At 34.1% G+C, this 18275-nt stretch overlaps 1 protein-coding gene across 3 annotated transcripts; it reads left to right on the top strand.

The window, feature by feature from the left end:
* The first annotated feature begins 93 nt into the window (after nt 1-93).
* Nucleotides 94-16369, top strand: slc30a9 (solute carrier family 30 member 9). Of its 3 annotated transcripts, none has more exons than XM_073820340.1 (19): nt 94-198; nt 836-984; nt 1154-1345; nt 4388-4435; nt 4522-4621; nt 4728-4820; nt 6649-6731; nt 6841-6899; nt 7153-7220; nt 8569-8671; nt 8803-8858; nt 8947-9082; nt 9570-9609; nt 9708-9779; nt 10182-10289; nt 10850-11015; nt 12172-12301; nt 13319-13432; nt 15005-16369. In XM_073820340.1, the coding sequence occupies exons 2-19, from the start codon at nt 876-878 to the stop codon at nt 15047-15049; spliced, it is 1722 nt and encodes a 573-aa protein (XP_073676441.1). In that variant the 5' UTR covers nt 94-198; nt 836-875; the 3' UTR covers nt 15050-16369. The 3 variants fall into 3 exon arrangements, with proteins under 3 accessions (XP_073676441.1, XP_073676442.1, XP_073676443.1); XM_073820341.1 differs by having other exon boundaries at nt 106-198; nt 839-984; XM_073820342.1 differs by having other exon boundaries at nt 108-198; nt 871-984.
* Nucleotides 16370-18275: the final 1906 nt, after the last annotated feature.

Here is an 18275-nt window from a genome sequence, read left to right as displayed (position 1 = left end):
TCCAGCGATGGGCTCCTCCATTGTGAGACCGCTCTTCGTGACTGCAGGCGTAGTTTCAAAACTAACGCTCTCTCGTTCAATGACTCACGATCTCGCGAGCTCTAGGTCTTCACTGCTTTTGGTGTTGGTACTATTCGTTATGGACTGTGTTGAGTTAGCCGCCCACCACTAGTAAATAATGGACTGACCTATATAAAGGTAAATAATACCTAACGGACTGTATTATTTCAGCTTCTTTGTGTAATATGTCCATAATTACCTCAGCAAATGCAGCTCTTGCTAAGAGTAGCTGTCATGCTAAGCTAACTGAAAGGCACCGGCTGCAATCAGATACAGTTAGCAGTGTGTGTTGTTGTCAGAGCGGTCTTCACTTAATCTGATAGAAATTAAAGCAGTCGCACGTTGACTCAGGGACGCTTTGACAGGATATCTAGCCAGGTACTGATATCGTTGAGTGGTAATTCTAAGCTTACGCTGATCTGGAAAAGCATGGAAGTGTGTATAATGTCAGAACTGGTTTAATATGTTTGCTAATTTTGATTTTTACTTAATTGAAAAGGTATGTAACTATGGAGAAGTTCCCTTGAAACTCACTGTCACTTGTAGCCAATTGGCTGACATAGTGTTCAAGATAGATAGATAGATATAGATAGACATACATAAAGATTTTAAATAGATGGTCATATGATCAGTCACATTGTACTAATAGGCTTAATCTGAAGTTTTTAGACCAGTCCACACTCTGTTTTACTATTGATATACTTCATTGTTGTTTTGATTTTCACACACATCCAGGGACTTGTATTTACTAATATAATGTAATGTAAATGTCCAGCAGGATTCAGTGTGTGTCTCCTTGACTTGCCACAGAGAGGATGTTCCTCTGTCTGGCCCACAGACCATGGCAAGTCCTCTGCCGGGTCTACCTGCAACAACGAGCTCCTTTATCTCAGAGACCCTCTATAATAGCAAAGCCATGTTTTGGTAAGAGCATCACACAGTCATTTGTCATTTGCATGTTTTGTCAGTTTAAGGACTGAGAATTTATTTAATTCTGTGTTTCATAACTAGTCATACAACATTTGTAGTTTTAATAATTGTAGATACTAGATCCTGAATTTATTGTAATTACTCAACTTGTGATTCTCAATAGGTTGGAAAAGTGGAGGAGAGCTGCACAAACTCTGGTTCCGCTTCCCTGATTCCAGAGTCACGTCATTAACGTGGACCCAGGTCCAGTTCTGTTCCACATCCGGGAGTGATAAAGATGGATCTCCAGCAGGCCCTGAAGAGCCAAAGCCCAAAGAGAAAGAAAAAGCTGCACAGACCTCTGCAAAAGCAGCTGGTAATGATTTCTGCATTACTTTATGTTTACTGGTCTAAAAGTGTGCTACTTTATGTTTATTATTGCTACCATTTGTTTCTTAGGTTTTTGTGAGTAAATGTAAATAAGTAGTGTTTTAAACACTACCAGTCAAAAGTTTTCACCAAGCCTGTGTTTATTTAATTATGTACGGCAAAAACAGTAAAAATATGAACAGGATGTCTGCGGGTCCTTAAAATGTCTTAAAGGAACACTCCACTTTTTTTGGAAATAGGCTCATTCTCCAACTCCCCCCCCGAGTTAATAAGTTGATTTTTACCGTTTTGAAATCCATTCAGCCGTTCTCCTGTTCTGGCGATATCACTTTTAGCATAGCTTAGCATAGATCATTGAATCCTGTTAGACCAATAGCATCACATTCAAAAATGACCAACGAGTTTCGATATTTGTCCTATTTAAAACTTGACTCTTCTGTAGTTATATCGTGTGCTAAGACCGGTGGAAATGCAAAGCTTAAATTTTCTAGGCTGATAAAATTAGGACCTTCACTCCCATTCCGGCGTAATAATCAATGAAGTTTGCTGCCGTAGTATGGCTGAAGCAGGAGCAGTAATACCACGCAGCACATGTGCAAATGCTAAACTAGCTGGAAACTCATTTCTGATAAAACTCCGCCTGCTTCAGCCATATTACGGCAGCAAACTTCCTTGACTATTTTGCCTGAATGGAAGTGTAGTTCCTAATCTTATCAGCCTAGAAACTCGCAGCTTTGCATTTCCACCGGTCTTAGTACACGATATAACTACAGAAGAGTCAAATTTTAAATAGGACAAATATGGAAACTCGTTGGTTATTTTTGAATGCAATGCTATTGGTCTAGAATTCAATGATCTATGCTAAACTATGCTAAAAGTGATATCGCCAGAACAGGAGAACGGCTGAATGGATTTCAAAACGGTAAAATCCAGCTTATTAACTCGGGGGGGAGTTGGAGAATGAGCATATTTCCAAAAAAAGTGGAGTGTTCCTTTAAATAACCTTTTCCTAATAAAAGGCCTTAAAAAGTCTTAATGTCTTAAATTCAGATTCCGTGGGTCTTAAATATTTTTCGTCACATTACTGCTAAAATATCTTCAGTCACTGGACAGAACGAAGATTTCCCCAAACATTTCATAAATGTATTTAAAACATTAATCTTATAACATTTTTTATATATTAATTATCACACTTGTAATTTTGCAGTGTAAATTATTTAATCTTCCTGGTATTGTAATAATTTAAATTTGAAAGGTGATGCATACATTTAAAAAGTGAAAAAAAAATAGTCTTTTATAAAGGTAAATTAAAAAATATGCTGATTTAAGTATGTAAAAGTTGAACACTGATGAAAATAAGATGAAAATATTGCTTATGTTTTTTTTATGTTATATATTTTTGTGTGGAATATTGTCTGCTGATATGAAAGGTTCACTGTATATTGTAGTAATATCATTAATGACATTTTTAGTTTTGAAATGTAGTTTTCTTTTTACATTAAACACATTAAATACTATATGTGACCTTGGACCACAAAACCAGTCTTAAGTCGCTGGGGTATATTTGTAGCAATAGCCAAAAATACATTGCATGGTTCAAAATTTTAGATTTTTCTTTTATGCCAAAAATCATTAGGAAATTAAGTAAAGATCATGTTCCATGAAGATTTTTTGTAAAATTCCTACTGTAAATATATCAAAATGTTCATATCTGTAGAAACCCTGTTGAAATATTTTTACTGTTTAAAATAACTGTTTTTTACTTTAATATATTTTAAAATGCAATTTACCCCTGTGATTTCAAAGCTGAATTTTCAGCATCGTTACTCCAGTCACATGATCCTTCAGAAATCATTCTAATGTTCTGATTTCCTGCTCAAAAAACATTTATTATTATTATTATTATTATTATTATGTTGAAAACAACAGTAGAAGTTTTTCAGGTTTCTTTGATGAATGGAAAATTCAGAAGAACAGCATTTATCTGAAATCTTTTGCAACATTATAAATGTCTTTATCATCACTTTGAATAATTGAATTTGATCACAGGAATAAATTACATTTTAAAGTATATTGAAATAGGAAGCAGTATAGAAGCCCGTTTCCGCCAGGTCAGAAAAAAAATCCATGCCTTAAAAAGTTGAAATTATGACATACTTAAGTCATAATTACGAGATGATAAGTCGAAATTATGAGTTTACAAGTCGAAATTGATTTAATGACTTTATAAACACATTGGTCAAATGATAGTGTTTCAATGATAAACAGGACATGCCAGAACAAATTAACTTGTCTTAAAACAGTTTGGAAATCCCAAAATAAACTCAACGCGATGAGTTGCACGTTAAGCGTTTTCTTGGTGTAGAACATGGCTTGGAAAAAAGACAATCATATATAAATATATATATATAATGTACATACAAGCAGATGTGGGCAGAATTTGAATGCAAACGTTAAGCGTTTTCTATTGGAGAAAAGTGCTTTAATTCAGTGTGTTGTGTTCTTTTTCATCCACTTGGCTTTTAATAATTGTTAATAATCTTAATACTTAGATGTGTTTGTGCATATTCCGTGATATATTCTGCTTGTTTGGTATGGTTAATTAATAAGGTGTGTATTGAACTTGGTCCTCCAAACTGTTTTAAGCCAAGTTAATTCGTTCTGGAATGTCCCGTTGTTTAAGTCATAATTTCGACTTTTTATCTCGTGATTATGACTTAAGTATGTAATAATTTCGACTTTTTAAAGCATGGATTTATTTTCTTACCTGGCGGAAACGGGCTTCCATAAAGCAGTTATTTTAAACAATAAAAATATTTCACAATGTTACTGCTTTTGCTGTTTTTTGGATCAAATAAATGCAGGCTTGGTGAGCAGAAGAGAATTCTTTAAAAATCTTAATGTTCAACAACTTTTGACTGGTAGTGTAGTGTTTTATGTATTATATAATGTATGTGTGGTAATAAGGATTGATTTGAACTGTTATTGTGTTTTAATCAATTTGTATCTTTTTCTTTTTGCATGTAAGGTTCCAAACCACAAGGTCTGACGAAAGTAGAGAGTATTCAAGTGAAAGGTAGTGCAGACACTTTGTGCCTTTCGGTCCAGTCACAATGTCTATCATCATTCTATATGTTTTAACTATCTTTCTTGTGTCTTCAGTACGGGCTGTCCTGAAAAAAAGGGAATATGGCATCAAATACACCCAGAATAATTTCATCACTGCAGTTAGAGCTATGAACGAGTTCTGCCTCAAACCAAGGTAACTTTAGGAGGTGGAGCTTCCTAGCGTCCTGTAGTTTACTTTGTTGTAATCTAGATTGCTGCCTTTCCACCATGTTTATATGTTGCTTTTTATGTTTTCAAAGTGATCTTGAGCAGCTAAGGAAAATCCGTCGACGTAGTCCTCATGATGACACAGAAGCCTTCACCGTCTTCTTGCGATCAGATGTTGAGGCAAAGTATGTATAACTGTGTTCTTATTATTTGAAAGTTTGGGTCAAAGAAATACATTTAAATTTTTATAACAAAAAATTACATTTCAAATAAATGCTGTTCTGAACTTTTTATTTATCAAAAATAATGAAGTTATGAGCATAATCAGTATAAAATCGCGGTGACTTCAACTTTTTCAATGGTAGTGTACTGTCTATGCTTTTAAGGATTTGGTGGTAAACTGATTCAGGATGTAAAATTAGGAGTTGAGATATTAATTAGCATGTTTGTGTGCAGGGCTCTGAACCGGTTTAAGGAACGAAAACGAAAAACGAAAACAAATGACATTAAACAGGAACAGGAACAAAAACGAAAACAAAATCAATTTTAATCGTTCTGAACAGAAACAGAAACAGAAATTCCAAATTAACCGGTTAATAACGGTATTTTTATCGTTCTCTTTATTATATCAATTTGGCAGACCAAAAACATGAATTCAAATTGTGTGCGCAAATGCGACGGTGACGCATACATACACCGTGAAATGCCCGCGAAGCAGACGTCATAAGCAGAGCCCTTTCTGATGCGACGAGCTTAAGGTTACCAAGCACCTGACTGTTTCATGTGCAAAGGTATGTTTAGGTTTAAGTTATTGTAGCCTAATTAAAACTTGTAGTTAAAATTGTCTATTGTTTTAAGTTCTCTTTTGTTTGAGTGAAAATAGCCTATAATAGGCTATGTATATTAGGTAAGGAATAATTAAATCAACAGGTTTTTATCGCAGATTAAGCCGTGTGGTCAGAATGTGAAGCGGATGGTCTTGAAGGGGCTTATTTCGCTATAGTATTATCAAACAAGAAAATTGTTTAAAAAAAATGATTTGCTCATTTGTAACGCGTTTCCAGGCACGGCCGTAGCCAGCTGAGGTCACCGAGGTCCGGCCATTGGTCATTTTTGTATATTCAAAAATAAAATGCCAAGCTCTCTGAATGATTATTAAGCCGTTTAAACCACCTCATATCACACGAGTGTTTGCAATTCATGTTGATGCGAGAAGCTAGCGCAGTGAACGGGGCTTGAGAGCGCGTTGAGTGAGAGCGCGTGTGCAGCCTCCGTTTGTTGCCAGATCCACGTATTATACGTGTATTTTTCCAATTTAGTGTGACACTTTGGGACGTTTATAAAGTGGGAAGTTGAACGTTAGTGTTACTGATATATTAATCTTGTTTAAAAAACACAAGCTTTGAACTTATTTCGGATATCTTTTTCTCTCTTTTTGTAATTGCTTGTTTTTCGTAGCAATATCTGGCAACATTGTACTTTCATAAAAAAAAATCTTCTGACGCTAGGCTATATCAGACAAAGACTATAGAATCTTACCATTTTACCATTCTTAAAAGGACTTTGGCTATATGTAGTGCATTTGAGGGTGTTAATATAGCACAATTTTTTTAACACCTTACTTAGGACCGCGCTAATTTTCAAACCCTGGTTGTGAACTCGTTTACTTTCGGTTTTAAAGACAAGAAGTTCAAATGACACGAACACGGAATTTGGTTTAATCATTTGTAAACATAATGCCAAACATGTTATTAAAAGGCACACTCTATCTATCTATCTATCTATCTATCTATCTATCTATCTATCTATCTATCTATCTATCTATCTATCTATCTATCGTGCTGTGTAATAAAATAACGTTATTAACCGGTATTTTTTCTAGAAAACCGTTCTCGGAACGTATTGTTTAATGAGGAACGCAAGAACAGAAACGTTATAATATCGATTCTGCTCGGAGTGAACCGAATGGATTTTTTTTCCGTTTTTAAGCCCTGTTTGTGTGTCTTTATTTAGAGCGCTGGATGTATGGGGAAGTCAAGAGGCACTTGCTCGAGAGAGAAATCTCAGGAAAGATGTGGAAAGGGAGTACCAGGAAAGTATGTAAAAAAAAATTTCCTCATTTACTGCATGATCCACATTCTGATGTTTTTTTAATGTCATCTGCTGTTTAAAGAATCATTATTCTTTCTCTTTCTCACTCATAAGATATATTTAGAAATCAGAAGCTGTTGAAGGAGTACAAAGACTTCTGGGGGAACACAAAGGTAAAAACAAGTTCAAGCCTGTCACTGTGATTTTTGTGTTTTGATACTTTTACCTGGGTGTAGCCAGTTCTCATGATATTCTTGTGATATTCCTCAGCTTCTGTCTCTTTTTCTTTTCATCTTACATTTCTTGACTTTTTTATGTTTGTTTATATTTATGCTGCTCTTAATTTAACCTCAAAGCAGAACGCAATGATGAGTATAATGATGTGATTTTAGTTAAGTGTGTTTTTGATCATATTGTCTCCTGTAGCCTCGGTCTAGGAAGAGAGCGACATTTCTAGAAGGGCCAGGAAAAGTGGTGATGGTGGCTATATGCATGTAAGTTTTACATTGCTATTAGATTATGGATATTGAGTTAAAAGACATGTGCTCACACATGAGGTCTGACCCACATTGACTGTTAGCAATAATCAGATCTGTGTCTAGAACATTATACAAGTCAAATTATGTGTTACTTGAGGAATCAGTTACATTTACATTGTACTGTTAAAAAAAAAGAGAAAAAAGAAGAGGAATATTGTAAAATACTATTACAACTTAAAATAATGTTTTATATTATAATATGTTTTAAAATGTAATTTATTTCTGTTTTGGCAAAGCTGAATTTTTCATTACTTCAGACTTTTGTGTCACATGATCCTTCAGAAATCAGATTGATATGCTGATTTACTGCTTAAGAAACATTTCTTGTTATCAGTGTTGAAAATCATTGCATACTATTTTCTTAATTTTTATTATGATACACTTTTTAGGTTTCCGTGAATAAGTAAAAATTTCAAAAGAACAGCATTTATTTAATATTCAAGATTTTTTTAATCTTTTGATCAATTTAATGCATCCTTGCTGAATAAATGTATTGCTGTTTTGAACATCAGTGTAGTTATGCATCAAATTAAGATACACTATATTGCCAAAAGTCTTCTAAATAACAGATTTGACTACTTTAGTAAATTCTATGAGTACAAATCTTAATGTTTAAGCATGTAATGATATTCTAGGGAATTGTGTGCTTTTCATTTTATAGCAACAGTTTGGACAGGACCCTTTTATATTCTAACATGACAATGCATCTGCATCAAATGCTTGATTCAGTCAGTGTGGAAGAACTTGACTGGTCTGAATAAAGCCAAGTCCTAATCCCAGCTGAACACGTCTGGTGTGACTTTAAAAGCAGACCTTGAGCCAAAAACTCATCACCAAATACCAATGACTTGTACATATGAGTACAGTCATTTTAGACACTTTCAAAACTGTTGCAACAGAGATGGAAATACAATTTTTAAATACGTGAATTATGTTTCTATCTTTGTTGCCACCGTTTTGTTCTAAAGAAGAGGGTGTCCCCAGTGCTTTTGTCATTGGTGTTTGGTGATGGGTTTATGGCTCAAGGTCTGCATTTAAAAAGTCACATCTGAGATTAGGACTTTTTGCCTTATACACAGATGTGTATGTGTCATGTTAAAATAGAAAAGGGTCCTGTCCAAACTGTTGCTATAAAATTAGAAGCACACAATTCCCTAGAATATTGTTATATGCTCAAACATTAAGAATTGTACACTATTTGAAATGACTAAAGTAACAAAACCTGTTCATTAGAAGGGGGTGTCCCAATACTTTTGGCAGTATAGTGTAAATGTGTCTAATTTCATTTTTTTTTTAACTGCAGAAATGGACTGAATTTTTTCTTCAAGCTGTTGGCATGGGTTTATACAGGATCTGCCAGTATGTTTTCAGAAGCCATCCACTCACTAGCTGATACCTGCAATCAGGTAAATTGTCATTCATATCTGTATTACCACCTTTGACCTCCTTGACATGTCTGCAGAAGATGGTGAATTTGAAAATAAATCACATGCTCTCTACTTCTTTAAATCGATCTCCTATGCTCTCTCTTTCACAGGCTCTTCTTGCACTGGGCATCAGCCAGTCTGTCCGAAACCCAGATGCCATTCATCCGTATGTACAGCTCATACAAACTGATTTGTCTATGTTGTCCTCTGGTCATGTCTAAGATGTCTAAGATAATTGATGTCTATTATTAAAGGTATGGCTTCTCCAACATGCGTTACATCGCCTCTCTCATCAGCGGAGTCGGCATCTTCATGATGGGTGCTGGCTTGTCATGGTACCACGGCATTATGGGACTCCTGCACCCTCAGCAAATGGAATCACTGCTCTGGGTTAGTAGCATTGGATTCGAACTTATAGAACTTATAGTTCGAACTTAGGTACAAAATCATGTGAAGTCTGTGATGTTACATTACCTTTCAAACTACTGTTTCTATTTGAATATATTTTAAAATGTAATTTATTCCTGTGATAGCAAAGATGAATTTACAGCAACCATTACTCCAGTCTTTAGTGACAGAAATCATTTTAATATGTGCTATTTTGTTGCCTAAGAAACATCCTGTCCTCATTGTTGAAAACGGCTGTGCTGGTTTATCTTTTTGTGGAAAATATGATATATTTATTTTCTGGATTTTTTTGATGAATAGGAAGCAGCATTTATTTGAAAAAGAAATCTTTTTCGCATCATAAATGCCTTGGCTGTCACTTTTTATTAGTTTGATCTGTCCTTACTGAATAAAAATAGAATGAAACAATATTGCTGACCTCAAACTTTTGAAAAATAGTGTATATAGCAGTTTTTATTGTATTTTGCAGGCTTATTGTATTTTAGCAGGATCTCTGGTATCTGAAGGAGGTGAGATGTGGTTTCCTCTTCCATATTTCTATTAAAATTCAGAAAGGTCTAACAGTGTCAGTATTTTAATATCATCTGTCTGCTGATTCCCCCTAAAGCTACACTATTGGTGGCCTTTAACGAGATCAAGAAGAGTGCACATAAACATGGCTTGTCCTTTTATGAGTATGGTATGTACATTTGGTTAACTCTTCCATTAGATTAGCCTTTTACGTTATTTGATTAGATTATCCACCTTATTTTTCCTGTAAGAGTAGGTGTGACCATTTGTAAATTTTAGGAGTTTGGCTTTTTAGCAGTACAAAATGGCTAGTTTTGTTGCCTGATATTGTACTTTTGTGTGTCTTACTATAATATTTTAATGTATTATCTTAATTATGAACACACTGGTTTGTAGTGCAAACAGTATTACCCTTTACTGCACGTTATTCTTCTCCTTACTTCCCTATAGCTGCTAATGAACCGGAAGTCTCACCCATAGGCTTACTTCGGCGTTGAGAAATAAGGTGGATATTTTTGACACTGTTTGAAGATGATCAGTTGGATAATTCTTGTTTGTTTGTGTACAACAGTGATGCAAAGTCGAGACCCCAGCACTAACGTGGTCCTGTTGGAGGACGCTGCTGCTGTGCTCGGGGTGGTGCTAGCAGCTGGATGTATGGGCCTAACGTCTCTTACAGGTATTTAAAATCTTTTACAACTGAAGAAAGTACCTGACCCGCCTATTTCATGCTAACTATTATTCTTTCCTGTTTCTGTGGTCTATACCACAGGGTCGGGTTTAATAAGCATATGGGACTGAGCTTTTTCCCTTTTGTAAAGAGCAGTTGATGTTCTTTTTAAGCTTTGTAAATCCAGCTCTAAACGCACTTCTGTGCTCACACAAAGTCAGAAGCTTGCCCCTTATGCCCTGTGGTTTTCATGGCTTTGTGGAAAATTTGTGTAGAGATCTGGATAATGCTCTATTCAGTAAACCTGCTTTCATGCTTGAGAACAGCCCCAATGGCAGTTTCAGCTCATTTTATTATCTGGTGCTCACTACAGTTGTATGTTATTGAAGTGTAATCAACCATGAAACTAACAGCAGTGTTATTTTACATAGCAGGGCTTTAAAAGAAAGACATAGCACTTTTCTTTTTACCACTAGAGGTCTCTGTTGTGCTGTCTTGTGATTACCTTGTTGATATTTTATGTCAGTGTCTCGCATACTATTTACTGTACTCTCTCTCCTCTATCATAGGTAACCCCTGCTATGACAGTCTGGGTTCTCTGGGTGTGGGCACACTGTTAGGAACGGTGTCTGCGTTCCTCATCTACACTAACACAGAAGCTCTGCTGGGTCGCTCAATCCAGGCCGAGCATATGCAGAAGCTCACAGAGTTCCTGGAAAACGACCCTGCTGTCAGGTCAGTCCTCCATCCCTGCCTTTATCCACTGTATATGTGATCCTGGACCACAAAACCAGTTATAAGTAGCAGGAATATATTTGTAGCAATAGCCAAAAATACATTGTATGGGTCAAAATGTTTTTTTCTTTTATGCCAAAAATCATTAGGATATTAAAGGTGCCATAGAATGGTAGACTGTGTTTACCTTGGCATAGTTGAATAATAACAGTTCAGTACATGAACATGACATACCATAAGTCTCAAACACCACCATTTCCTCCTCCTTATATAAATCTGGTCTTTGCAAAAGACCACTGAAAAATAGATTAATTCCAACATAACACCGACTATTGCGCGTAATTAAATAAATATTTCCTCCATGTGCTAGCTATTGAGATGAGCAGCTCTGTGAAACAGCCAATCAGAGCAGAGCTCACATTAATATTCACGAGCCTTCCAAATAAGCCAATAACAGAGCATTTCATTCTAGGGACAAATTCTAGGGTTGTAAATGGAGCTGTAAAACCATTTCTGGAAATGTTTTGCCCTTTCCTATGCCATATAGCTTCTATGTAGATATCAGAGAACAATTTAAAAGATTGTTTCAATGCATTCTATGGCACCTTTAAGAAAAGATCATGTTCCATGAAGATATTTTGTAAGTTTCCTACCATAGATATATCAAAATGTAATTTTTGCTTAGTAATATGCATTGCTAAGAACTTAATTTGGACAACTTTAAAGGCGATTTTCTCAATTTTTAAAATTTTTTTGCACCCTCAGATTTTCAAGAAGTTGCATTTCACCCAAATATTGTCCAGTCCTAACAACCAACAACCAAAGCTTATTTATTCAGCTTTCAGATGATGTATAAATCTCAATTTAAAAAAAATGGACCCTTATGATTTTTTTTGTGGTCCAGGGTCACATATGTCCTCTATGTGTACATATAGTCTGCATAATAAGAGCTTCTTCAGCAAACAAGCTGCCATCTTACAGATCATAACAGTATTTCAACAAGCAGGCAGAAGCAGCCTGCTTCAAATGCTTTTCAAATTCAGGCAAGCATCTCATCCTGAAATGTTAGCTTGCTCAGACAGAGTTACACGAGTGCACGCTCTTGCTTTGATGAAATTAGATTTGATGTCCTCACTTCAGGTCATTTTGTCTCCAGGGCAATTCATGATGTCAAAGCCACAGATATGGGGCTGAGCAAAGTGCGCTTCAAGGCAGAGGTGGACTTTGATGGGCGGGTAGTGACGCGCTCATACCTGGAGAAGCAAGACATTGAACAGATCCTCAACGTACGTGCTGAGAGACGAGGCTTCTGCTGTGATGTAGATCATCTGACATGACTCTAGTGTTTGTTTAAAAGTCTATCCATGGTTGCATGGAAGTTACTAAACTATTAGCACTCAAACAAATTCATAGTAGTTTTTGATAATGAATTATCTTTTTTAGCTCTGCATATTAATAGTAGGGATGTAACAGTATTATCATGGTATTGCGATAGCAAAACTGTCTTGATATTATCATGGTCACATGGCCATAGATAGTTTTTAAAATCTATTTAAACTTCTTATTCTATCATAAAAGGTCTTTAAAGTTATGTTTTAGGTCATTATACTTTAGCACAGTATCTGTCAAACTAAAACTGAAAGTACAGTATGGCTTTATCGCTTCAAGTCTGTTTCAAAGCGAAGCATACACTTTGCTCAAGGGATCAGGTTTTTCAGTGCATCTGAACGGCTCAGTTTACAGTGAATGCAGTTAACTTGTTTATTGCATGTGCAGTGAGTTAATATGCATTTGGGAACGCGACGGCCACCAGTCATGCTTTATTTTTCGCTGCGGATGATTACAGCATTTCAGATTTGCAGTGAGACGTGTTTTTGTAAGCCTGTTTTCAGTGAAGCTGGAGTTTCCGGTCAAAATTAAAATTCTACTGTCATTTCCATCTAATAAAAGCTTAAAAGTGTAAATTGAATTCCTGACAGCTAGTGGTTTAAATGGGTAACTTTACTGCAGTACAAATTCAAAATATCTTTTTCAAACGTATAATTTACGTAAGTAATTTTCCTACTGTAGTGTAAACAAAAGTTTTCTTAGTTAAGAACATTGGTTGGAGCACTTACTTTTGAACTCTCAAAGTGCATTAGATAGAATAATTGAACTTTAAAATGTACACATTATTTTTTCCCCAAGTTTTTTTTTTTAAATATTGTATTATTATTATATAGTGAGATTTTAATATAGTAAAATCATCCCTAATTAATAGTGTAACTATGTGTGCTTATTAATTGTGTTCGTTTGGTCTACAGGAAATTCAGCTGGTGAAGACACCAGAAGAGCTGGAGACCTTTATGTTGAAGCATGGAGAGAACATTATTGACACCTTAGGAGCAGAGGTGGACCGTCTAGAGAAAGAACTTAAGGTATCTGGTGCTTGATACAGTACAGACCAAAAGTTTGGACACACCTTCTCATTCAAATGAATGAGAAGGTGTGTCCAAACTTTTGGTCTGTACTGATAGTTGATCCAAAAATGAATATTCTGTCATTAATTACTCACCCTCTTGTAGTTCCAAACTCGTAAGACCTTCGTTCATCTTCGGAACGGAAATTAAGATATTTTTTGTGAAATCCAAGAGCTTTCTGACCCTCAATAGACAGCAACGCAACTACCATTCAAGGCCCAGAAGGTAGTAAGGACATCAGCATTGGTACTGTTGTGAACGTGCGTCAACACAGAAGAGACGAAGTTGTTGAATAAAGTCGTTATTTTTGTTTTCTTCACACAAAAGTATTCTCGTAGCTTAATAACATTACGATTGAACCATTGATGTCACTATTTTAATGATGTCCTTACTACCTTTCTGGGCCTTGAACATGGTAGTTGTGTTGCTGTCTATGCATGGTCAGTGTTAATTTGGGTTCCAAAGATGAACAAATGTCTTATGGTTTTGGAATGACATGAGGGAACCTTTCTGTTGTACAAAAGGTTTATTATAGTGGGAAAAAAATCTTATTTACTTATGGGTTCTTTGGCGAACCATTAATGGGTCTTCTATGGCATTGCTGTGAAAACCCCTTTTTGGAGCCTGTATTTTTAAGAAAGTATGTGTTTCCGTCCTGACACTCCTTCAGTGAAATTGACCTACATGATGTATGGTTAGCTGTCAGAATAATTCACAACTACATTCAGCAGACACCATACTCATGATAGTTTGAAGTTGCACATAAAGGAAATCAGTTCAGCTATTTGGCCACCACTTTTCAAATAAATCAAAGTGAAACCTTCCAGTTTCACTCTCAAGTGTTTAATTTTGGAAAAGGGAGATTTTTGATGTTTCACAGAGGACAACACTGTAATGGCTTTCGCACACTGTATATGATGTATTAACAGATGGGAAGAAAGTTAAACGCACATTTTTGTGTAAAAATTCCAACTTTCTTTTTGCTTTTCAGTTTATATACAAAAACAAGATTTGTTTCTAAATCAAATATCTATTTGATTGTTTTCAAGAACAAATTAATACTTCATTTGTCTTCATTTGTGATCCTGGACAACAAAACAGTCTTAAGTAGCATTAGTATATTTGTAGCAATAGCCAAAAATACATTGTATGGGTCAAAACGATCGATTTTTCTTTTATGCCAAAAATCATTAGGGTATTAAGTACAGATCATGTTCTATGAAGATATTTTGTAAACTTCCTACCATAAATATATCCAAACTTCATTTTTGATTAGTAATATACGTTGCTAAGAACTTTATTTGGACAACTGGCGATTTTCTCCATTTTTTTTTTTTTTTTTTTTTTTTTGCACCCTCAGATTCCAGTTTTTCAAATAGTTGTATCTCGACCAAATATTGTCCTATCCTAACAAACCATACATTAATGGAAAGCTCATTTATGCAATGAAAGCAATTATCAGCTTTCAATTTATTTGTTATTAATGGTTCATTTTTCCCTTGACTGACTCTTACTCTGTATCTCCAACAGCAACGTAATCCTGAGGTGCGACATGTGGATCTGGAGATTTTATAATGTCATGACGCATTGCCGAATGTGGGGATCAGGATGGAGTGGAAGGAAAACTAATCAAACCTGGAACGACCATAAACGCCCCATTCCCGCCAATCAGCTGAGGTCTTACGTTACACCTATCCATGTTACATCAAACAAGCACTAACCTGTACATGGTTTTAGTAGCTGGTAAAATAGCAAAACCTTAGCCAATATGGAGAGGGCTCCATGTGGATAGGGACATGGCTGAGAAATGATTATTTTACAGTCATTGACTTTCAGATCTGTGGTAGTGTTTACCACCAGAGCTTTGAAATCAAGTCCATGGATTGTAAAAGGACCAGTCTTATTTCATTTTACAAACAGCATGTGCAGCAGCATAAACACTCATATTTTACAACAGCTCTCCCATAACACCAAACTATAAACAGGGTATAACCATAAATAGTCCATACTGCTCAAAAGTTTCGCATGTTACTGCATTGTTTTTCAGATGATTGTTCAAACGATACCTTTGTCATTGAATGAAGCTGATTTATTGATTATTGGTGAGTCACAAAAATAGACAATTGTAATCCAATTTAAATTTAAATCAGTTAAAAAAAATAAAAAAAAAGTTTTTTTTTTTTTTCGATTTAAAATAGTACTAATAACAGAGGAAGAAAGTGTGTTCTAAACTATATTTGATATATCCACATTTATCAGTAATGAGATAACTATAAACCTCAGACCCCTTGAGTGATAAAGACTACTCAGATCTTCACACCCTTCCTATACTAAAACTACTAATGTGGTTATGCTGCTTTTGGGACTGTTCATCTGTTTACGCTGTAATTTTGTGTGACTGAATGAAGAAAGCAATTGTAGATGTCTAAAAACAGTTGTCATTGGTGGCATTGTTGTGTTGCCAACCTAGTTTGTGAACACTAGCCCAAGTGTTTTTCCATTGTAAATAATTCCTGACTGTGAAAATGCAACACTCTGATTTTGATATCTGTAAAAGAAGCATTCAGTCCATTTAAATACCCTCAGTACCCATGCAAACAGTATATTTTGTGGTAGTTGAGTACTCTCTATTGCTGAAGTCTAGCCTGTGTAATGTTTTTAAACCATTGTCATTTAATCAGAGCTTCAGACATTTTCCCTTATAGGAACGGACAGACATGTAACGCGGGTTGGAGGAGAGGTCCAGGGATGAAGTTTAAAAACTAGTTTTGGAAAAGGCTTTAAGTCTATATATATTTTAAATATGTTTATTTGACAGATTGCTATTTGGTTAGATCTTTGAGCTGTTGAGCTACTGAAGAAAGAGGATGAATAAATTGCAATTAATTTATTAAACCACTGAGTACTTTTATTTTTTATTTTTGTTTTGTTGTGAAGAAAAAAATCTGTAAGTTTTTTTTTACTTTTTTGATGATGCATTAATCAAAAGTTACAAAAAATTAGTGCTGTCAAATCGATTAATTGCAATTAATCGCAACTAAAATAAGTTTTTGAGCTGTATGGAGCTTCTGAAGAAAGAGGATGAATAATTGCAATTCATTTATTAAATCACTGAATATTTGATATTTGTCCTTTTTTACTGTTGTTTTATTGTGAAGAAAAAATATAAATAAGATTTTTCTCTTTTTTGATGATGCAATAATCAAACGTTACATTAGGTTAATGCTGTCAAATCGATTAATCGTGATTAATTGCATCCAAATTAAAAGTTATTGAGATGATTGGAGCTACTGAAGAAACGGTATGAATGATTGCAATTTATTAAATTACAGAATTATTTGTCTATTTTTACAGTTTTTTTTGTGTGTGTGAAGGAAAGAAATATGTACGTTTTTTTTGATAATGCATTAATTAAAAGTAACAATAAATTAGTGCTGTCAAATCGATTAATCACGATTAATCGCATCCAAAATAAAAGTCTTTGAGCTGTTTGGAGCTACTGTAGGAAGATAATGAATTAAAAAATTATATACTTTTTTTTTTTTTTTTTGATGATGCATTAATCAAAAAGTTACATTTAAATTACTGCTGTCAAATCGATTAATCACATCCAAAATAAAAGTCTTTGAGCTGTTTGGAGCTACTGAAGGACGATGATGAATAAATTGCCATTAATTTACTAAAAGCACTGAATATTTGTCTTTTTTCTGTTTTGTTGTGAAGAAAATATAATATTTTTTTTATATTTTTTGATGCATTAATCAACAGTTACATTAAATTAGTGCTGTCAAATCAATTAATCGCATCCAAAAAAAAAGTATTTGATCTGTTTGTTACTTAAATTGCTGAATAGTTGCAATGAATCAATAAAATCGCTAAATATTTGTCTTTTTTTACTGTATTGTTTTGTGAAGAAAAATGTATAAGATTTTTCTCTTTTTTTGATAACGCATTAATCAAAAATTACTATAAGTGCTGTCAAATCGATTAATCCATTCCCAGTAAAAGTTTGTGAAGAAAAAATAGATAAGATTTTTCTCTTTTTGATGATGCATTAATAAAAGGTACATTAAATTTGTGTTGTCAAATTGATTAATCGCGATTAATCACATCCGAAATAACAGTCTTTGAGCTGTTTAAAGCTAATTATACAAAGAGAATGAATAAATTGCAGATCATTTATTAAATTAGTAAATATTTGTCTTTTTACTGTTGTTTTGTGGAAAAGAAAAAATATATAAGATTTTCCTTTTTTGGATGATGCATTAATCAAAATTTTTTAGTGCTGTCAAATTGATTAATTGCAATTAATCACATCCAAAATGAAAGTTTGTTTACATTATATTTATATGTATATATAAGTACACGTGTATATATTTAAGAAATAAATGTGATATTTTTTTATAAATCATATAAATATGAATACATATATGCATGTGTTTATTAAATATATACATGTACGTTTGTGTATTTATATATACATAAATATACTCACCATTCACATTTTTTAAACACTTATTTTGAATATGATTAATCGCGATTAATTGATTTGACAACACTACATTAAATACATTTAGAATTTTAAAAACATTTGTTGTAAATGCAGTTATTATTTAGTTTCTTTTATATTTATAAAAAATTATTATATAGTTTTAATTAGGCATTATTCGTTTTAGTATATTTAGTAATTTTAAATTGTTATAATATTTAACAATATTTTATATTCATATATTCTTTTATGACGGTTCTTATTTAACATGTCATTGGCTAGTACACATATCAATAATCTTAGTCTTTTATG

Source organism: Garra rufa, chromosome 16, assembly GCF_049309525.1.
Source record: "Garra rufa chromosome 16, GarRuf1.0, whole genome shotgun sequence".
NCBI classification, from domain to species: Eukaryota; Metazoa; Chordata; class Actinopteri; order Cypriniformes; family Cyprinidae; genus Garra; species Garra rufa.
This window is presented reverse-complemented; position numbering and strand designations above follow the sequence as displayed.

Excerpts from the sequence above, each read along its gene's own strand:
- slc30a9 (XM_073820340.1), top strand. The coding sequence starts at position 876 with ATGTTCCTCTGTCTGGCCCACAGACCATGGCAAGTCCTCTGCCGGGTC. Across the intron at positions 4,436-4,521 it reads AGAGAGTATTCAAGTGAAAG|TACGGGCTGTCCTGAAAAAA; the intron begins GTAGTGCAGACA and ends TTGTGTCTTCAG. Across the intron at positions 7,221-8,568 it reads GTGATGGTGGCTATATGCAT|AAATGGACTGAATTTTTTCT; the intron begins GTAAGTTTTACA and ends TTTTAACTGCAG.